At 36.9% G+C, this 23,475-nt stretch overlaps 1 protein-coding gene across 1 annotated transcript; it reads left to right on the forward strand.

Annotated features, from left to right (window-relative positions):
• The first annotated feature begins 240 nt into the window (after window positions 1-240).
• On the forward strand, window positions 241-23,129 carry LOC137487769 (uncharacterized). The gene is made up of 23 exons (XM_087240197.1): window positions 241-436; window positions 1,688-2,032; window positions 2,209-2,451; window positions 2,603-3,952; window positions 4,149-4,652; window positions 5,277-5,371; window positions 5,477-5,527; window positions 5,630-6,005; window positions 6,122-6,292; window positions 6,396-6,507; window positions 6,601-6,621; window positions 8,751-8,854; window positions 17,175-17,321; window positions 18,572-18,916; window positions 19,092-19,334; window positions 19,486-20,241; window positions 20,433-21,083; window positions 21,710-21,804; window positions 21,911-21,961; window positions 22,064-22,439; window positions 22,556-22,726; window positions 22,830-22,941; window positions 23,035-23,129. Exons 1-23 carry the CDS (start codon window positions 388-390, stop codon window positions 23,057-23,059), a joined length of 6,393 nt encoding a protein of 2,130 aa, XP_087096323.1. The 5' UTR covers window positions 241-387; the 3' UTR covers window positions 23,060-23,129.
• Window positions 23,130-23,475: the final 346 nt, after the last annotated feature.

A 23,475-nucleotide genomic window follows, 5' to 3' on the forward strand; every position in this document is an offset into this window, starting at 1 on the left:
TTTTATTTTCCGGTTTGAGTATCCTATAGCACATCATGTATTTTAACTGAAGAGTTGTTTTATTGATGACGATTTATTCAAATAATTCTGTAAAACCCAAGCATAAACTTTGGGAGATTTTACATGTAAAAATTTAAACATTTTAGATTCCTTTAGGTGACTTTAAATGTCAGAACTGTCCGTGATATTTCAAATAATAACATCAACCGCATTATTCGAAATTCGTTCTAAAGATTCCATGGACTCATTACGTCACCGCGGTGAAGCTGCAAAAGAGCAAACACTTAAGAAACATCTTCAAAACACCTCTCGCTTGAACACAGACTGACGGCTAGTTTACTAGTCGAGCAAAAGCGACGATCACAGTGTTTTTACCACGTTTCATTGATGCCGAGTTTGCCTTCTACTGTCACTGTCATGGCGAACAGCTCAACAGGTAAATTCTTGTTTGTATTTATTAGTGTACAAAGGTTTGAGGCCTACTCTCCAAGTACAATATCTATGCTTATAAATTCAACATGGACGTCAACATCGTAATTCATAATTTATGCGTAATGTGACATTACATCTGATGAGCGTGTGTAGGCTATTTTATCAGGGAAAATTTGGTTTTATATTTACAGATTTGGACTTTCTCCTTAATAATATAATTTCTGAAAAGTATTTTTTGTTCATTTTAAATAGTGAAATCACAATAACGTTAGCAGCAAATGATTATCAAAGTACAACATTGTTCACAGTCAAAATAGTGCTAATGCTGTTTCATGTCTTACTTACATGTGATTTCAGACCAAATAATCAAAGGTAAACATAAGGAACATGTCACAAGTCTTCACTGAACAAATGAGTGAATATAAAACCAACTTTAAGTTACCTCAATGGCTAATTTGAACATATTACAGACATCACAACCTTGCTTAAGTAGGAAGCCTCCATTTCTGGGGCATCAGGCGTCCACTATGAATATGTGGGAGATTCCAGGAGACATATTATATGTAATGTTGTCTGACTAAATAAAAGAAATGTGAAATTTAAATTAAAATAGGATGGTTATTTTATCCGGTTTACAACTGTACACTTGTAATATATAACCTTTTCCTTACAGGAGCTTGAATAATTTGACTTTTCAATAACTTTATATGATATTTAAATGGTCATTTTAAAATCTTTATGATATTTTAATGACAATTAACTGACCAAGAAACTAAAATCAGTTATGCTATATAGTAATACACAATTAATATGTCTAGTCATGCATTGCTAATATTGGTAACATTAACAATTAATAAAAACAAAAAATAATTATATTATAATATTAGTTTATGTTTTTATGTGATACGAGAATGCAATTATTAGATTTAATGTTTTGTCGTGTCTTTGTTTTTCTCAGTTGTTCAGAATAAAAAGTGGCAGGGATGTAACTCAGATGACATAAATATTTTCAATATAAGTATCATCATACAATGTTTATATAAGTGTTATTTATATGTTGTCTATATACAAATTATTTTGATCCGTGTATCTGGATCCAAACTGATTGGCCATTATTACATTTAACCCTTAACACACACACACACACACACATGCACACATTGTGAAATTATGTTTATTGTAAACTCTTTAATTTATTAAATTGAAAGAAAGTGAATATATTAACTTAAAATCTTTTTTTTGTCATTGTTTTCAGAAACGCAACCAAACAGGAAGAAGAATTGCCTTTGTGCATTCTTCAAAAATAAACGGCTGGCTTTACAGAAAGCCAGTCAGTGTCGACGTCGAGACTGTAAAGTATCTCCTTTACAGCCTCCGTCTGACACAGAACCACCGGGTCCACAGCCAGGCCCATCAACAGATAATCTTCAGCTTGGTCTGTCCAGCTTTGAGTCTCTGGCTGTAGACGATCAGACAGATCTTCAGTCTGGTCCGTCCGGCCTCAGGTCTCGAGCTGTAGACGATCAGCGTGATGTTCAGCCTGGTCCATCCAGCAATAAGCTAACCAACTTTGCAGAAAACAATCAAGAGCCAGCTGAAGGTGAGCTTGTCGTTTTTATGCAGTTTTTTTGTACTTGTGTCAAGTAACCCTATGTATATAGCATATGCTGCACTAATACTGTGACATTATGTTTATTGTTTAAAATTTAATACATTTTCAAGTTAAAGAAAGTGACTGTAGTAACTAGAAATCTTTTTTTTTGTCATTGTTTTCAGAAACACAACCAAACAGGAAGAAGAATAGCCTTTGTGCATTCTTCAAGAATAAATGGCTGGCTTTACAGAAAGCCAATCAGTGTCGACGTCGAGGCGGTAAAGTCTCTCCTTTACAGCCTCCGTCTGACACAGAACCACCGGGTCCACAGCCAGGCCCATCAACAGACGATCTTCAGCTTGATCTCTCCAGCAATAAAACAACAAACTTTGAAGCAAACAGAGCCACTGCAGAGCCAGCTGAAGGTGAGCCTTTTCATACTTGTGTCATGTAACCCTATGTACAGCCTATGATGTACAAATGCTGTGACATTATGTTTATTATTAAATATTTAATTAATTTTCAAGTTAAAGAAAGTGAATGTAGCAACTAGAAATCTTTTGTCTTTGTTTTCAGAAACACAACCAAACAGGAAGAAGAAAAGCCTTTGTGAATTCTTCAAAAAGAAATGGCTGGCTTTACAGAAAGCCAATCAGTGTCGACGTCGAGGCAATAAAGTATCTCTTTTACAGCCTCCGTCTGACACAGAACCAGTGGGTCCACAGCCAGGCCCATCCAATCTCAAGACAACATCTGCAGAAGATCAGCATGATCTTCAGTCTGCTCTGTCCAGCTTTGGGTCTCTGGCTGTAGACGATCAGGCTGATCTTCAGTCTTGTCTGTCCGGCCTTGAGCCTCTGGCTGTAGACATTCAGGCTGAACCTCAGCTTGGTCTGTCCAGCTTTGAGCCTCTGGCTGTAGACGATCAGGCTGATCTGCAGTCTAGTCCATCCAGCTTTGAGCCTCTGGCTGTTGAAGATCAGGCTGAACTGCAGTCTAGTACATCCAGCCTTGAGTCTCTGGCTGTTGAAGATCAGGCTGATCTGCAGTCTAGTCCATCCAGCCTTGAGTCTCTGGCTGTTGAAGATCAGGCTGATCTGCAGTCTAGTCCATCCAGCCTTAAGTCTCTGGCTGTTGAAGATCAGGCTGATCTGCACTCTAGTCCATTCACCCTTGAGCCTCTGGCTGTAGACGATCAGACTGATCTTAAGCTTGGTCTGTCCAGTTTTGAGTCTCTGGCTGTAGACGATCAGGCTGATCTGCAGTCTAGTCCATCCAGCCTTGAGCCTCTGGCTGTAGACGATCAGGCTGATCTGCAGTCTAGTCCATCCAGCCTTGAGCCTCTGGCTGTAGACGATCAGGCTGAACTTCAGCTTGGTCTGTCCAGCCTTGAGCCTCTGGCTGTAGACGATCAGACTGATCTTAAGCTTGGTCTGTCCAGTTTTGAGTCTCTGGCTGTAGACGATCAGGCTGATCTGCAGTCTAGTCCATCCAGCCTTGAGCCTCTGGCTGTAGACGATCAGCTTGATCTTAAGCTTGGTCTGTCCAGTTTTGAGCCTCAGGCTGTAGACGATCAGACTGATCTTAAGCTTAGTCTGTCCAGTTTTGAGCCTCAGGCTGTAGACGATCAGACTGATCTTCAGCTTGGTCTGTCCAGTTTTGAGCCTCTGGCTGTAGACGATCAGACTGATCTTAAGCTTGGTCTGTCCAGTTTTGAGCCTCTGGCTGTAGACGATCAGACTGATCTTAAGCTTGGTCAGTCCAGTTTTGAGTCTCTGGCTGTAGACGATCAGACTGATCTTCAGCTTGGTCTGTCCGGCCTTAAGTCTCTGGTAGTAGTCGATCAGTCTGATCTTTATCCTGGTCTTTCCAGCAATAAGTCAGCAAACTCTGATCCAAAACCAGCCAATCCAGAGCCAGATGAAGGTGAGCCTAATGTCATTTTATTGCTGTTTTTCAAACGTGTAAAGTAACCCTTTTAAGTCATGTATTTATTTATTCACAGTATTTTTGTTAGTTTCAAAATCCTAAAATCATTTTTGGTTGATAGTCTCTGTATATGACTTCTGATATTGAGTGATTGAGTGCCATTTTCTAACTTTTTTGTGTCTGGGGTTTCTAGAAAAAACAACAGATGTTGAGAAGAACAGAATCAATACATTCTTCAACAAAACGCGGCAGACTGTAAAACCTGTACTCAAAAAGAACAATGTGGTTAATCCACGGCCGGACACAGGTTCAGCTGCTGCAGAGCCAAATCCACACACTTCTGAGCCAGATCCACCTGCATCAGAGCCAGAACCACCCATTCCTGAGCCAGACTCACTTATCCCTGAGCCAGAACCACCCATTCCTGAGCCAGACTCACTTATCCCTGAGCCTGATTCACCCATTCCTGAGCCAGAACCACCTGTTCCTAAGCCAGACTCACCCATTCCCGAGCAAGTAGTTCGATTTCATCTGCAGGATCAAACTGACAATTCTTCAGACAAAGAATCTTCAGATGAAGAATCTTCAGAAGATTCCCAGCCTTGTTCGTCCAAGTTTGTTCGAGCACCTACCAAGCACAGACGTATTGGAGACAAAAGCTGGTTGAGAACCATCGCATCGCCGGGTCCAAATATCCGTGAGTGTTTTATCTTTTCTTGTTCGTTTACTGATGATTGTTCCTAGTTTCCATAGTACCTCTGTTTATTTATACCTGTTTATTTATGTGTAGTGTACAAATAGTCATGATCGAATTTGATTGATTTCCTAATTGCCTGTTAGAATATGATTGTAAAGAAAGTGGTTGTCGTCTTGTTTTTTTTCAAACTTGAGTTATATTTAGATGACAAATGTCTTATGTAAACACACTCAAACAGCCATTACGATTTAGTTTCAGACACAATTTACCACACCAGACCAAACTACTCAAGTATTTCAGGCTTAAGCCTTGGTCATATTGCACTAATCACCCCATAGACTTCCATTCAAACATGTCAATAAGTCAGACCAAAAACACAAACTTTGACTGGCGAATTTGCACTACGTGAACGTGTGAAACCAGTAGAAGATAAAAATCATCTTGTTTTATCTCTTCGTAGCTGAATTTTGCATGGTCAAACTGTAGTGCGATTGCGGCTTTATTTTAAAACTAGATTGTATAACTTATTTAAGAACTGTAGATTTATATCTGTAGAAGTTGGAACAAAACACTTCTGTATTCCATTTTTTGTTAAAAAGTATTAACATTTGTGCTTTTTTGCAGTTCCATTTTCTGCAGTATACGAAGTTGGAGAGAAGCTTGGAGAAGGAGGCTTTGGCGAAGTGTTTGTGGGGCTCCACAAGCTTAATCAACAACATGTAAAATACATATCAGCGCTTACATTTCAGTCATATGTTTCTAATTTCCAGAGTAAAAAGATTTCATTAGAGTTTACCCAACATCTCTTTTTTTTGTTTTTGCAGGTTGCCATCAAATTTGTGAAGAAGACAAGAGCAGACCGGTATATCAGAATAGTAAGTTGTCCGTGAACATATTGTATATATTTAAATGCAAATGATCTTAAATGCTAGTGACATTGAAAGATACCTAACCTTTTGTTCAACTATTTTCTCCAGCCTGGGCTTTCCAAGCCGCTGTTGGCAGAAGTGTCATTAAACCTGCTGCTGAATCAACAACCGATAAGCCCTTACATCGTTCACATGATAGACTGGTTTGATGAGGAACAACGCTACATACTCATCATGGAGTACCCGCAACCCTGCGTGAATCTGCTCAGCTTTATAACTCAGAACAAAACAAAGAGTGAATCTGAGGCACGTAGCATTTTGTACCAAGTGGTCCTCGGATGCAAGCACTGTCTCGACAGAGGTATCTTCCATCGGGACATCAAGTTAAACAACTGCGTGATCAACACCGAGACACACCAAGTCAAACTGATAGACTTTGGCTGTGGTGATCTCCTCAAGAGTGTCTATGTGGGTGGATTTACTGGTGAGTTGGGTTAGCTTTCATACAATGAGATGTGTTTACTGTGATACTAATATAATGGATATCTGAAAGTGGAAATGTTTGCTTAACCTGTCTATGTCTTGCATTTTTATGAACAGGAGGATGCTGTCCACCAGAGTATGTTGCGACCCTGGCATATCGGGCAGACCCAACAACGGCGTGGTCTCTGGGCTATCTGATGTACAAACTGATGTGTGGCACCTACCCCTTTAAATCACTGGAAGACATGAAGACAAACAGTCTGACTTTTCCATTGGGCCTATCCAGAGGTTAGAGAACACTATAGTACCAGTATCACAATGGCCGTAACACAGCAAACTTTCAAACTTGACACTGTCAGTAACTAACCAGCTCTCTTGTAAACACTTGCAGAATTCCAGGATTTGATCTCGGGGTGCCTGATTACTGATCCAAACAAAAGATCCACCGTAGATGACATCCTAAACCACGAGTGGTTTCAGCAAATGCCAGCAGCAGGAGTCAGGTATTGTTTCTTAGGAGATAATGACAGAAATCAATTTCTAAATCTAAACAGTGCTATCAAACATGAACCTTAACTTTTTCTTTTTCTATCCAGCACAACCTGCACGAAACGGACATGAAAGAGTCTTCAATCAAGCAAACTTATTGTAAAGGGATAGCTCAGCCTATTAATAAAGAAGAATGTTCTGAGGTCCTTGTTGTTTGTAATGTAAGTCAATAGTTACTGTTTCTGAGATGAAAAATAAACACAAAGAAATCCAAATAAACAGTGTCTCATTTCAAAGAAATTAATTCAAGTACTATTAGCTTTATACATGTGTGAGTTCATTTAAAATTGTTTTCACACTTGTCTTATTTAGTTCGGTTGAATCGCATTAGAGTTCGTTTTCCCTCTTGGTGCGGTTCGTTTGAGCAGTTGTGAGTGTAGCAATCGTACTCGAGTGCCACCAAAAGCGGACTAAAAAAAGCTCCTCCAGGAGGTCTCCGTACCCCTCAAATGAACCCTGGAGCGGTTCGCTTGTGGTGAGAACATGATCCGAACTAGAACAGATCCAACCTCAAAAAGGACTGCGGCTTTTTGGACTAATCCAGCTGCTGTAGTCCATTGTGCCGTGCATTATGGGATGTAGAGGAAAAATACTTGTTGACAGCGCTTTACCAATAATTTTAAACAGAAAGAGAGAGGGAAAAACATTACCTGATAGAGCGCTGGTAATATTTCCTGAAGATGACCATGTCGCAGTTTAGCTAAATTAATTCACGCCTCCTCACAAAGTGACTTGCGATGTGCATTCGCCGTTTGCAATGCATTTAAACATTTAAACAGCCGCAGCTGCGCTTCATTCTTCAAATGTATAGTTTGTCTAAATTAATGTATAAAAACTATATAGTACACTATGACCAGGGATACAATCAGCCAGTCAGTCGGCCCTCCATAGTGAAAAGCGCCACATTGTGTCTGCTGGTTTGTTTACTTGATGGAGATTGATACTGATCAGGATTGATACTGAATGGAGTTCCATTGCCATTTTCCAGCGCGTTAATTCTTACCAATCGAAAGCAGTTTAGGGAATGCATGTAATAACATCTGGCCAATGAGTGATGTGGATTTTGTCATATGACTGCATTTTGGTTTTTTTTGTTTTTTCAATTGGTTCAGACCAAATCAATCAGTGTGGTGTCAAAAGGACCCAAAAACGGCAGAAAAATGCATTTGTTGCCCTTGGTCAGGACTAAATGAACTGAACCACAGATGTGGAAGCACCCTTAATGTAATCTTACATTTTTATAGTGGTTGTCACATCCAGGATCCACATACTGTATAATAACACCCTGCTGCTGCAAACACATGTTACCCCTGTAGATCTATATACAGGTGGAGCTGGGGTGGAGGAGGAAAAAGATTGTTAGCTTTATACAAATGTGAGTTCATTTAAAAATGTAACTGTGCCTCTTAGGGTGCTTTCACACCTGTGGATCGATTCTTTTGTTCTGGAACAGGGATTAAATGGTTACAATGTTGCACTTTGTTCTTGGTATAGTTTGCTTTCACACAGCAAAGTTTCAACTACATAACCATAATGCACTGTGATATAGCCTGGTTGGTTAGTTCATTGGATTGTTTTGCTTTCTCACTACAACCGATTCGCTCCAGAGTTTGTTTCAATCCAGCCGAGACCACCTCATCCAGACAATCTCGGACCGATTGTTTTGGCACGGATCCGAGCGCGATTGCTGGATTCACACATGCCAAACGACCCGCTTACTGGGAAACCGTACCAGGTTCCGAAACAAAAGTCTAGGTTTGAAAGCACCCATAGTGTAATTTTGTATTTTATTGTGGTTGTCACGTCCAGGATCCACATATAATAACACACTACTGCTGCAAACACATGTATCCCCTGTAGCAGACCTATACACAGGTGGAGCTGGGGTGGAGGAGGGAAAAGATTGCCAGCACTAACAACAATCAGGCAACAGTGACAATCACCTGAACCAACTAGTTGATGACAAAGCAGAACTTTGTCATTCTGTCATGACAACTCTAGATTTAGTAGAATAATTAATATGTTTACGTCAATGTTTATGTGTTCTGTCTTGGCATCGTAGATCTTCTACTTGCTGTCAGGGAAAAACAATAGTACCTATAGGTAACTTCCATTACATGAATCAATAAGGACCTCAGATTTGGCTAAAATATCTTGGCTTGTGTGAGTAAACTAACAGCTAATTGACCTGATTTAGGATGAACAGTCCCTTTAAGGGTTCTGACACAGTCAGCAAACCTGAGTATTGCTTGGGCAACATCCTGGAGGTGGCCGCTAACAAAGAAGAAACAATGAATAAAAGTGCAAGATATGATGTGGATCACAATAAATGCTTCTCAATCAGTCATGATTCAGTTATTCTCAATCTTTATTTTTTATTTTGCCTGATCAATACTTGCATATTTCTGTTGTTTTTCTATACTACAAAATGTTTCTACAGTTTTATTAATGGTGATAGCTCCAAATTGAGGCTTTTGTCAGGTTAAGCTCACTTTAGTGTGCACTGAATAAAATGTTTAAACACACACACACACACACACACACACACACACACACACACACACACACACACACATCAACTATCTTTATGGTGAGTTCCCATAGACCTAATGATTTTAATAATGGACATTCTTATTTTGGGCAGCACAGTGGCTCAGTGGTTTCTAACAGGAAGGTCGCTGGTTCAAGTCCTGGCTGTCCACAGTTCAAAGACGTGGTATGGGTGAATTGGATTAACTAAATTGGTCGTTGTGTGTGAATGCGAGAGTATATGGGTGTTTCCCACACTGTAAAAAAGTTGACTCAACTTAAATTTTAAGGCAACAAACATAAGGACATTTTTGAGTTTGCTCAACTTAAATCGAGTCAAGTGTAGTAATTGGGTTGAAAGTTGAGTCAACTCAAAAATGTCCTGAAGTTTGTTGTCTTATAATTTTGAGTCAACTTCTTTTGTTTTTCACAGTGGGTTGTGGCTGGAAGGGCATCTGATGTGTAAAAGAAATGATGGAATAGTGTGGCATATACAGAAAGCCCCTGACACTGTGTGGGGTTAGAAAAACATGATTCATTTAGAAAAATGAATACTTAATGCGTATTTAACGCTCATAAAAGACCGTAACTTACCCATATTGGAGAATAATGAACCAATACTGCAATATTGACTTTGATTCATTTTTAAAATCAGCACTGTTCATCGCTGATTTACACTTGACACCAGGAGCCTCACATTTCAAGATAAAAACTACTTGTTTGCATTTTCCAAAACTTTAATCAAAGATGGCTGTGTTAAAATTAACCCCAACAGCATCACAGAGACGTCTATATGATGTTGGTATTTACATGTGGACTTTGTCTTTTCTCCTGACAGATATTAAACAAGTTTATAATACATCTTTATGATTATGATTTAGAATGTTTGGAAAACAGACCTTTAAAAGGGTTTATAAGATTACTGTAAAAAGCAGATGTTTCAGAGACCAAATGCTCTTTAAAATATGTCTTACAGATGTAACATTTGTGTGTGCCATATGGGTCAGTCATTATATAAAGAGTCAGAATTATTAGGCCCCCTGTTTATTTTTCCCCCATTTCTGTTTAACACAGCAGATATTTTCAACACATTTCTAAACATAATCATTTTAATAACTCATTTCTAATAACTGATTTGTTTTATCTTTGCCATAATGACAGTAAATAATATTTGACTAGACATTGTTCATGACACTTTTATTCAGCTTAAAGTGTCATTTAAAGGCTTAACTAGGTTAATTAGGTTAACTAGGCTGTTTATGGTAATTAGGCAAGTTTAAAAAAACAAGACTTTCTCCTCAAGAAAAAATATTATCAGACATACTGTGAAATTTTCCTTGCTCTGTTAAACATTATTGGGGAAATATATAAAAAAAGGGGCCAAATAATTCTGACTTCAACTGTATATTATTAGTTGAAGCCCTCGTGAACAATTAACCCCCCTGTATATTTTTCCCGCAATTTCTGTTTAACGAAGAGAAGATTTTTTCAAGACATTTCTAAACATCATGTTTTTAATAACTGACTGTACATAACATTTTACTAGATATTTTTTAATTTACAGTGTAAAAAAATCTGATGAATTAGTCCTGATGGCATGTCTTACAGATGTAACATTTGTGTGTGCAATATGGGTCAGTTATTTTATATATATATATATATATATATATATATATATATATATATATATATATATATATATATATATATATATATAGTTGAAGTCATTATTATTATTCCCCTTTGTTTATTTTTTTCTTCAATTTCTGTTTAACAGAGCAGATTTTTTCAACATATTTCTAAACATAATAGTTTTATTTAACTTATTTCTAATAACTGATTTATTTGATCTTTGCCATGATGACAGTAAATAATATTTGACTAGATATTGTTCAAGACACTTCTATTCAGCTTAAAGTGACATTTAAAGGCTTAACTAGGTTAATTAAGTTAACTAAGGCAGGCTAGGGTAATTAGGCAAGTTATTGTATAACGATGGTTTGTTCTGTAGACTATCGATAAAAATATAGCTTAAAGCTATATTAGCTTATAATTTTGTAATTAAAATGTTTTTTTTTTATTAAAAACTGTTTTTATTCTAGCCTAAATAAATTAAATAAGACTTTCTCCAGAAGAAAATATTATCAGACATACTGTGAAAATTTCCTTGCTCTGTTAAACATCATTGGGGAAATATTAAAAAAGAAAAAGAATTGGGGCAAATAATGGCCCGTTTACACTGTGTGGTACGGTACGGTATGGTACGGTTCGGTTCGGTTTGGTACGATTTATGGCCGTTACCACTGTCAATAAGCATACCGAACCAAACCGTACCGTACCACTTTTTCGGCATCCTTTCGAAAGGGTACCAAAACGAGAGAGGGTACCAAAAGGTGGTTACAGAGATATGTCATGATTTCGTGGAGCTATACAGAATGTAAATAAAGGATCTGCCATGTTGTAAGACAGCCAAGAGATTACATGGATATACTATATGCATATAATAACGAGCCATGGATGACCCGAGCTTAAACAAACCTTGTCGTCGTCTTAATGAACAGACACAAAGCTAAGAAGAAAAATCTGCCATGTCCTGTTGTTGCTTTACGAGACCGTCTAAAAGTGCAAGCGGTATTTGCTTTCTTACAGGAGCTCGCGATCGTGTCTATATTTGATATAGCAAACTTCTTGAGCTAATAATAATAACGTCCGCATGATTACTGAAGTGTCTCCGTCATCTGATCCATTCGGAAAGAAAAGGACAAGCGAGAGGGTGAAGCACTGGAAAAAAGGAGAAGTCTGGCAAAACACAGGAGCAAAAGTGTTTTAGCAACCTGAATCATGAACAAACTGCCATGTTTATCTTCAACTTTTGGACTATTATGAACTGGGAATGACAAAATTACTCTCTAACAGAGCTTACATGTGCTGGTAAAGATTACAGACATAGATGAGAGGTTTGCTCTGACTGTGGGCTATATTGCGTGTGTTTTTGAACTCAAATAAGTACTAATGTATGATGTGTGCAGTTTTCCTGTAATTAATAATATATCAAAGACTGTAAGGGGCTGTATGTGTTCATATTTGTTGCATTTATTAATTTATTATATATAATTACAGACGTTACAGTAGGTTATTTCGCACTGTCATTGATCTGCAGTTATAATCAAATCCTGTTCATAGAAAAGTTAGTAATAAACATTTATAAACAAGTATTTATGTGTATGAAGCATCTGTTTTGTGAGAAGTGTTTCTCATATGATATGTAAACGACCCATACAGCTTTACTGTAGACATTTATTCGAGCAAGCATGACGTCGACTTAAACTTTATGTTGTACACCACGCCCACCAAAAGGGTACCCTTTGTGGTGGAAACGCAAGCCTGATAAAGGTGACCCGTACCCACCCGAACCGTATCGTACTGTACCAGTCAGTGGAAACGAGCCAAAAAGCTGCACGCTTTGTGGATAAAAAAAAATAATTTTGGTACACTGACAATACAAGAATAATCAGACGGACAGTGAAAGTGGATTATTTTGCACCACGGAAAGGATTGCTACTGTAGAAAACATCGCATAAATTTGAAAAACCAAATGTTTCAAATTTATCTAAAACGCCAAACCACATAAGACAGCAATCTACAGCTGAAACATTTCCTTAAAAAACGGTCAATTAGGCCTTATATGGTAATGACAGTAGACAAAAAAAAAACACTTTCAAACAGGCTTCTCGTACAGTGTGTACACAATATACGTCACACCCATTCACACACCCCGCCTCATATCAAAAACGTCTGATGCTGATTGGCCGACACCTGCGTGTCTTTAAAAGTCGTGTGGCTAGGCTAACGAGTTAGGCCAAAGGTAAATATTAACACGTACGAAAACATTCGAATAAGCTAAAAGATCAAAACTATGCAAAGTTCACCACCGTCCGTGCAACATGTACCATTTTCAAATAAAAACTATAATATAAAACCCGCATACGTTAAAATGGGAAACCAGCAGTTGGTTACTTTAATGGAGGTGTAACGGTTAGCTCCCCGGAGCTAGAAACTTTATCAAAACATTGACAAATCCATTTTAAACAGCAGACTCTAACGAAAATAAACAAATATAGAACATTAGAGTAGGTAATTTAAAAATACTTACTAACTTTGTCCAACAAAACCCTAATGACTTCTTCTTATTATTATTTTGAGTTTTATTGGCAGTTAGCATACAAACTTTTTTATATATATATATATATATATATATATTCCTACACCACTTATATCTTTATGTCTAAATCCTTTTATCTAATTTAGACATTTAAAAATTTTATACAGTCCTCATCTGACTTGTTTTTTAGTATTTTAATCAAATTAAAATTTGTATTGATTCTTTTTTAATTTAAAATAAACACTTTCCTTTCCCTATTGTACTTTGGACACTTCTTAATAACATGCTCCACGGTTTCTTCTTGCCCACAAAAATCACATCTTCCTGTCTGATGTTAATTCATTTTGTACAATGTACTGTTAAGTCCTGAGTCAAAAATCGAATTCTTGATATTATGCTCTCTTTCCTCCTACTTCTACTCGTTATTCTTCCTTTATCCACATTTCTTTGAATATTAAACAACCACCTCCCATTTTTCCTTTCTCCCATTGTTTTTGCCACCCACTTTTTAAAATTTGCTTAATTAAAACCTTTATCTCACTTTTACTATATTTTATTTCCATGTCTGTAATTGATTTCCTTGTAGCTTCTTTAATCTGCCAACTCATTCCCTGTTATTCCGCTACGAGTTTCTAATCCCATCAACTGAATGTGATTTATTGTTTGCAATATCTCGATCAATATATCCTTTCTGCTTTCAGAATGTCCACTCTCTAATGTCATCAGTGAGTAATTTAAGTCGAACATACCAATGCTCCTAACCGTCTGTTTTCCTCAACCCATTGAAGTGCCATTAGTAATGCCACCATTTCTCCAGTATACACTGAAAGGTCATCTGATATTCTTTTAATAACTTTAATTCTAAAATCTATTACTGTGTATGCTACCCCCACTCTGTTTCCTCTATCTTTAGATGCTTCTGTATATATTAAAACATGATTAAAATATTTGTCTTTAATATATGTTTGCACCATTTGAATATTAAAATTGCCCTCCGCACTCTTATCTCTTATCTTTACCAGTGATGTATCAACAATGGGTTTTGGTAGTAACCATTCAGGAGTATTTGACCATGGAACCCTAATAACTTCCCTTAACCTTCGTATAGATGTTTAGCTAACAACAGACGCTACTCCTGACAAAACCCTATTAGCACTCGGACTCTGCGCATGCGCTCACAGGATTTGTTTACAATTATTAAACGTTTAGAGTCAGCCAGAGATGGCGTTTATCGTGTACTACATAGCATACGTTTATGGCAGCACATCACCTCAAATACTTTTTATTTTTTGATTAGGTTCATTTTACAACATCATGGCTGCAACAGCCACAATATAACAGGAGTGTCTAAAAAGCTCCCAGCACCAAGCCTTGCACCACTAGTTAGAATCTGTAGTTGAATTCAGAATTATTAGCCCCCCTTTGATTTTTGTTTTCTTTTTTAAATATTTCCCAAAATTATGTTTAACAGAGCAAGAAAATTTTCACAGTATGTCTGATAATATTTTCTTAGTCTTATTTGTTTTATTTCGGCTAGAATGAAAGCAGTTTTCATTTTTTTAAATGCCAATTTAAGGTAAATATTATTAGCCCCTTAAACCAAAATTTTTTTTTATGACAGAACAAACCATTTTTACAGAATGACTTGCCTATTTACCCTAACCTGCCTAGTTAACCTAATTAACCTAAATAAGCCTTTAAATGTCACTTTAAGTTGTATAGAAGTGTCTAGAAAAATCTAGTCAACTATTATTGACTCATGGCAAAGATAAAAATATATCAGTTATTAGAAATAAGTTATTAAAACTACTATGATTAGAAATGTGTTGAAAAAAATCTCTCTGTTAAACCGAATTTGGGAAAAAAAAAAACAGGGGGCTAATAATTCTGACTTTAACTTATATAAAAATATATTATGTAATACATGACATGTAAACTAATCATTCTAACAATAATAATAAAATAAATTTATAAAATAAATATTTGATACTGGCCACACAATTTAAGTAAAAAAAAAAACAAACAAAAAAAAAACAGGTTATACTTTGTGCTTTTTCTCAATGTCGAGAGAGAGCCACACACCAGATGGCCTCACTAACTCGTTTAGTTCTCTAGACATGCGGTACAGGTGAATTGGGTTGGCTAAATTGTCCGTAGTGCGTGAATGTGAGTGTGGATGTTACCCAGAGATGGGTTGCGGCTGGAAGGGCATCCGCTGCGTAAAAACTTGCTGGATAAGTTGGCAGTTCATTCCGCTGTGGCGACATCAGATTAATAAAGGGACTAAGCCGACAAGAAAATTAATGAAATACTTAGGTGATGTATTTTTCTGTTAAAAAAATTTAACTTGGTTTGGAATTTTTTTAAATAAAAAAATAAATAAAATAAGATCAATATCATTAGCCCACTTTCATTTTTTCCTTTTTGGTTTGCCTACAGAACAAACCACTATCCAATAACGAGATTAATTATCCTAATTTGCCTGGTTAACATAATAACTTATTACGTAAATTGCTCTATAGTATCTTAAACACATTATTGGAAAAATAGTATGTACTCTCACCATGGCAAAGCAGGAACATATGAAAATCTTTTAATATCAAATGGGCGTAACTATTTGATAAAGCATTGCTTATTAAAACGTTTCAGTAAAAAGTGAATTTCAAACTTTTATTTGTGAAAAGACAGAACATTCATTCCTTCATTTTCTTTTCGGCTTAGTTCCTTTATTAAACTGGGGTCCCCACAGTGGAATGAACTGCCAACTTATCCAGCATATGTTTTTTTACACAGCGGATGCCCTTCCAGCTGTAACCCACAGGGAAAGAGAAGACAGAAAAAATTAATTTATTATTTTTAACCCAATATTTCTCTTAAATTATGCAAACTTTTTTTATGGAAATTTCATTGATTAAAATTTTTATCCATTCATAAAAATATGTAAATTTCTAAAGGTTTTGAAAGTACAATAAATGTTTACAATGTGAATGCTACAGTCCGCATTATCCGATTTCTTTTAAGAAGAGAAGAAATATAAAAAATCAGAATTGACTCTACAATAAACAGGAATACAAGTAGGATATTAACTCAATATAAAATAGTTGTATAGAAGATAACAAAAATAAAAAGACATGATGACAGCAACAATAAAACAGACGTAATATACAAGTAATAAAAAAAGAATTTTAAAAAATGAACTTAGTGGAAGAAGCATGAGGGTTTCATATTTCTATCTGCTTGCCATTTTTAGTTATTAGATAAACATACGGCTTTAAGCAGTGTCAATTTTTATTAAGAAGTTTTCAGGGGAAAAACTTAAGAACCTATTGTGTATTAATAAAAATGACATTTTTAATGTGATTTATGTTCTGTTAAATGCTTTTTGTGTTGCTTGTTTTTTGTGATATATGTGATGTGAACGCTGATATGGTTGGGTACTGTGAAGTCAAAGAAAAAAATTCTACTTGTGGACAATTAAAAAGTAAAGTAAAAACATTTGCCATTCAATAATAATAATAATATTAATAATAATAATAATAAAGTAAATTTAACACATTTTTAAATAATAATAATAGCTTAATAGATATTACATTACTATATAAATATAATACAATATAGTATCATATATATTATTATTTCGTTTTTATTTTCCGGTTTGAGTATCCTATAGCACATCATGTATTTTAACTGAAGAGTTGTTTTATTGATGACGATTTATTCAAATAATTCTGTAAAACCCAAGCATAAACTTTGGGAGATTTTACATGTAAAAATTTAAACATTTTAGATTCCTTTAGGTGACTTTAAATGTCAGAACTGTCCGTGATATTTCAAATAATAACATCAACCGCATTATTCGAAATTCGTTCTAAAGATTCCATGGACTCATTACGTCACCGCGGTGAAGCTGCAAAAGAGCAAACACTTAAGAAACATCTTCAAAACACCTCTCGCTTGAACACAGACTGACGGCTAGTTTACTAGTCGAGCAAAAGCGACGATCACAGTGTTTTTACCACGTTTCATTGATGCCGAGTTTGCCTTCTACTGTCACTGTCATGGCGAACAGCTCAACAGGTAAATTCTTGTTTGTATTTATTAGTGTACAAAGGTTTGAGGCCTACTCTCCAAGTACAATATCTATGCTTATAAATTCAACATGGACGTCAACATCGTAATTCATAATTTATGCGTAATGTGACATTACATCTGATGAGCGTGTGTAGGCTATTTTATCAGGGAAAATTTGGTTTTATATTTACAGATTTGGACTTTCTCCTTAATAATATAATTTCTGAAAAGTATTTTTTGTTCATTTTAAATAGTGAAATCACAATAACGTTAGCAGCAAATGATTATCAAAGTACAACATTGTTCACAGTCAAAATAGTGCTAATGCTGTTTAATGTCTTACTTACATGTGATTTCAGACCAAATAATCAAAGGTAAACATAAGGAACATGTCACAAGTCTTCACTGAACAAATGAGCGAATATAAAACCAACTTTAAGTTACCTCAATGGCTAATTTGAACATATTACAGACATCACAACCTTGCTTTAAGTAGGAAGCCTCCATTTCTGGGGCATCAGGCGTCCACTATGAATATGTGGGAGATTCCAGGAGACATATTATATGTAATATTGTCTGACTAAATAAAAGAAATGTGAAATTAAAATTAAAATAGGATGGTTATTTTATCCGGTTTACAACTGTACACTTGTAATATATAGCCTTTTCCTTACAGGAGCTTGAATAATTTGACTTTTCAATAACTTTATATGATATTTAAATGGTCATTTTAAAATCTTTATGATATTTTAATGACAATTAACTGACCAAGAAACTAAAATCAGTTATGCTATATAGTAATACACAATTAATATGTCTAGTCATGCATTGCTAATATTGGTAACATTAACAATTAATAAAAACAAAAAATAATTATATTATAATATTAGTTTCTGTTTTTATGTGATACAAGAAAGCAATTAGTAGATTTAATGTATTGTCGTGTCTTTGTTTTTCTCAGTTGTTTAAAATAAAAAGTGGCAGGGATGTAACTCAGATGACATAAATATTTTCAATATAAGTATCATCATACGATGTTTAGATAAGTGTTATTTATATGTTGTCTATATACAAATTATTTTGATCCGTGTATCTGGATCCAAACTGATTGCCCATTATTACATTTAACCCTTAACACACACACACACACACACGCACACATTGTGAAATTATGTTTATTGTAAACTCTTTAATTTATTAAATTGAAAGAAAGTGAATATATTAACTTAAAATCTTTTTTTTGTCATTGTTTTCAGAAACGCAACCAAACAGGAAGAAGAATTGCCTTTGTGCATTCTTCAAAAATAAACGTCTGGCTTTACAGAAAGCCAATCAGTGTCGACGTCGAGACTGTAAAGTATCTCCTTTACAGCCTCCGTCTGACACAGAACCACCGGGTCCACAGCCAGGCCCATCAACAGATAATCTTCAGCTTGGTCTGTCCAGCTTTGAGTCTCTGGCTGTAGACGATCAGACAGATCTTCAGTCTGGTCCGTCCGGCCTCAGGTCTCGAGCTGTAGACGATCAGCGTGATGTTCAGCCTGGTCCATCCAGCAATAAGCTAACCAACTTTGAAGAAAACAATCCAGAGCCAGCTGAAGGTGAACTTGTCGTTTTTATGCAGTTTTTTTGTACTTGTGTCAAGTAACCCTATGTATATAGCATATGCTGCACTAATACTGTGACATTATGTTTATTGTTTAAAATGTAATAAATTTTCAAGTTAAAGAAAGTGACTGTAGTAACTAGAAATCTTTTTTTTGTCATTGTTTTCAGAAACACAACCAAACAGGAAGAAGAATAGCCTTTGTGCATTCTTCAAGAATAAATGGCTGGCTTTACACAAAGCCAATCAGTGTCGACGTCGAGGCGGTAAAGTCTCTCCTTTACAGCCTCCGTCTGACACAGAACCACCGGGTCCACAGCCAGGCCCATCAACAGACGATCTTCAGCTTGGTTTCTCCAGCAATAAGACAACAAACTTTGGAGCAAACAGAGCCACTGCAGAGCCAGCTGAAGGTGAGCCTTTTCATATGTGTGTCAAGTAACCCTATGTATAGCCTATGATGTACAAATGCTGTGACATTATGTTTATTATTAAATATTTAATTAATTTTCAAGTTAAAGAAAGTGAATGTAGTAACTAGAATTCTTTTGTCTTTGTTTTCAGAAACACAACCAAACAGGAAGAAGAAAAGCCTTTGTGAATTCTTCAAAAAGAAATGGCTGGCTTTACAGAAAGCCAATCAGTGTCGACGTCGAGGCAATGAAGTATCTCTTTTACAGCCTCCGTCTGACACAGAACCAGTGGGTCCACAGCCAGGCCCATCCAACCTCAAGACAACATCTGCAGAAGATCAGCATGATCTTCAGTCTGCTCTGTCCAGCTTTGGGTCTCTGGCTGTAGACGATCAGGCTGATCTTCAGTCTTGTCTGTCCGGCCTTGAGCCTCTGGCTGTAGACATTCAGGCTGAACCTCAGCTTGGTCTGTCCAGCTTTGAGCCTCTGGCTGTTGGAGATCAGGCTGATCTGCAGTCTAGTCCATTCAGCCTTGAGCCTCTGGCTGTAGACGATCAGGCTGAACTTCAGCTTGGTCTGTCCGGCCTTGAGCCTCTGGCTGTAGACGATCAGACTGATCTTAAGCTTGGTCTGTCCAGTTTTGAGCCTCTGGCTGTAGACGATCAGACTGATCTTAAGCTTGGTCTGTCCAGTTTTGAGCCTCTGGCTGTAGACGATCAGACTGATCTTAAGCTTGGTCTGTCCAGTTTTGAGTCTCTGGCTGTAGACGATCAGACTGATCTTCAGCTTGGTCTGTCCGGCCTTAAGTCTCTGGTAGTAGTCGATCAGTCTGATCTTTATCCTGGTCTTTCCAGCAATAAGCCAGCAAACTCTGATCCAAAACCAGACAATCCAGAGCCAGATGAAGGTGAGCCTAATGTCATTTTATTGCTGTTTTTCAAACGTGTAAAGTAACCTTTTTAAGTCATGTATTTATTTATTCACAGTATTTTTGTTAGTTTCAAAATCATAAAATCATTTTTGGTTGATAGTCTCTGTATATGACTTCTGATATTGAGTGCCATTTTCTAACTTTTTTTTTGTGTCTGGGGTTTCTAGAAAAAACAACAGATGTTGAGAAGAACAGGATCAATACATTCTTCAACAAAACGTGGCAGACTGTGAAACCTGTACTCAAAAAGAACAATGTGGTTAATCCACGGCCAGACACAGTTTCAGCTGCTGCAGAGCCAAATCCACACACTTCTGAGCCAAATCCACCTGCATCAGAGCCAGAATCACCCATTCCTGAGCCAGACTCACTTATCCCTGAGCCAGAACCACCCATTCCTGAGCCAGACTCACTTATCCCTAAGCCTGACTTGCCCATTCCTGAGCCAGACTCGCCCATTCCTGAGCCTGATTCACCTATTCCTGAGCCAGAACCACCTGCATCAGAGCCAGAACTCCCCATTCCTGAGCCTGATTTACCCATTCCTGAGCCAGACTCACTTATCCCTGAGCCTGACTCGCCCATTCTTGAGCCAGAACCACCTATTCCTAAGCCAGACTCACCCATTCCTGAGCAAGTAGTTCAAATACATCTGCAGGATCAAACTGACAATTCTTCAGACAAAGAATCTTCAGATGAAGAATCTTCAGAAGATTCCCAGCCTTGTTTGTCTAAGTTTGTTCGAGCACCTACTAAGCACAGACGTATTGGAGACAAAAGCTGGTTGAGAACCATCGCATCGCCGGGTCCAAATATCCGTGAGTGTTTTATCTTTTCTTGTTCGTTTACTGATGATTCTTCCTAGTTTCCATAGTACCTCTGTTTATTTATACCTGTTTATATGTGTATACTGTACAAATAATCTTGATCGAATTTGATTGATTTCCTAATTGTCTGTTAGAATATGATTGTAAAGAAAGTGATTGTCATCTTGTTTTTTTTTTCAAACTTGAGTTATATTTAGATGACAAATGTCTTACGTAAACACACTCAAACAGCCATTACGATTTAGTTTCAGACACAATTTACCACACCAGACCAAACTACTCAAGTATTTCAGGCTTCAGCCATGGTCAAATTGCACTATTCATCCCATAGACTTCCATTCAAACATGTCAACAAGTCAGACCAAAAACACAAACTTTGACTGGCGAATTTGCACTACGTGAACGTGTGAAACCAGTAGAAGATAAAAATCATCTTGTTTTATCTCTTCGTAGCTGAATTTTGCATGGTCAAACTGTAGTGCGATTGCGGCTTTATTTTAAAACTAGATTGTATAACTTATTTAAGAACTGTAGATTTATATCTGTAGAAGTTGGAAAAAAACACTTCTGTATTCCATTTTTTGTTGAAAAGTATTAACATTTGTGTTTTTTTGCAGTTCCATTTTCTGCAGTATACGAAGTTGGAGAGAAGCTTGGAGAAGGAGGCTTTGGCGAAGTGTTTGTGGGGCTCCACAAACTTAATCAACAACAGGTAAAATACATATCAGCGCTTACATTTCAGTCCATATGTTTCTAATTTCCAGAGTGAAAAGATTTCATTAGAGTTTACCCAACATCTCTTTTTTTTGTTTTTGCAGGTTGCCATCAAATTTGTGAAGAAGACAAGAGCAGACCGGTATATCAGAATAGTAAGTTGTCCGTGAACATATTGTATATATTAAAATGCAAATGATCTTAAATGCTAGTGACATTGAAAGATACCTAACCTTTTGTTCAACTATTTTCTCCAGCCTGGGCTTTCCAAGCCGCTGTTGGCAGAAGTGTCATTAAACCTGCTGCTGAATCAACAACCGATAAGCCCTTACATCGTTCACATGATAGACTGGTTTGATGAGGAACAACGCTACATACTCATCATGGAGTACCCGCAACCCTGCGTGAATCTGCTCAGCTTTATAACTCAGAACAAAACAAAGAGTGAATCTGAGGCACGTAGCATTTTGTACCAAGTGGTCCTCGGATGCAAGCACTGTCTCGACAGAGGTATCTTCCATCGGGACATCAAGTTAAACAACTGCGTGATCAACACAGAGACACACCAAGTCAAACTGATAGACTTTGGCTGTGGAGATCTCCTCAAGAGTGTCTATGTGGGTGGATTTACTGGTGAGTTGGGTTAGCTTTCATACAATGAGATGTGTTTACTGTGATACTAATATAATGGATATCTGAAAGTGGAAATGTTTGCTTAACCTGTCTATGTCTTGCATTTTTATGAACAGGAGGATGCTGTCCACCAGAGTATGTTGCGACCCTGGCATATCGGGCAGACCCAACAACGGCGTGGTCTCTGGGCTATCTGATGTACAAACTGATGTGTGGCACCTACCCCTTTAAATCACTGGAAGACATGAAGACAAACAGTCTGACTTTTCCATTGGGCCTATCCAGAGGTTAGAGAACACTATAGTACCAGTATCACAATGGCCGTAACACAGCAAACTTTCAAACTTGACACTGTCAGTAACTAACCAGCTCTCTTGTAAACACTTGCAGAATTCCAGGATTTGATCTCGGGGTGCCTGATTACTGATCCAAACAAAAGATCCACCGTAGATGACATCCTAAACCACGAGTGGTTTCAGCAAATGCCAGCAGCAGGAGTCAGGTATTGTTTCTTAGGAGATAATGACAGAAATCAATTTCTAAATCTAAACAGTGCTATCAAACATGAACCTTAACTTTTTCTTTTTCTATCCAGCACAACCTGCACGAAACGGACATGAAAGAGTCTTCAATCAAGCAAACTTATTGTAAAGGGATAGCTCAGCCTATTAATAAAGAAGAATGTTCTGAGGTCCTTGTTGTTTGTAATGTAAGCCAATAGTTACTGTTTCTGAGATGAAAAATAAACACAAAGAAATCCAAATAAACAGTGTCTCATTTCAAAGAAATTAATTCAAGTACTATTAGCTTTATACATGTGTGAGTTCATTTAAAATTGTTTTTACACCTGTCTTATTTAGTTTGGCTAAATCGCATTAGAGTTCGTTTTCCCTCTTGGTGCGGTTCGTTTGAGCAGTTGTGAGTGTAGCAATCGTACTCGAGTGCCACCAAAAGCGGACTAAAAAAAGCTCCTCAAGGAGGTCTCCGTACCCCTCAAATGAACCCTGGAGCGGTTCGCTTGTGGTGAGAACATGAT

The sequence above is a fragment of the Danio rerio genome, chromosome 2, assembly GCF_052040795.2.
Source record: "Danio rerio strain M-AB ecotype USA chromosome 2, GRCz13ab, whole genome shotgun sequence".
NCBI lineage: Eukaryota > Metazoa > Chordata > Actinopteri > Cypriniformes > Danionidae > Danio > Danio rerio.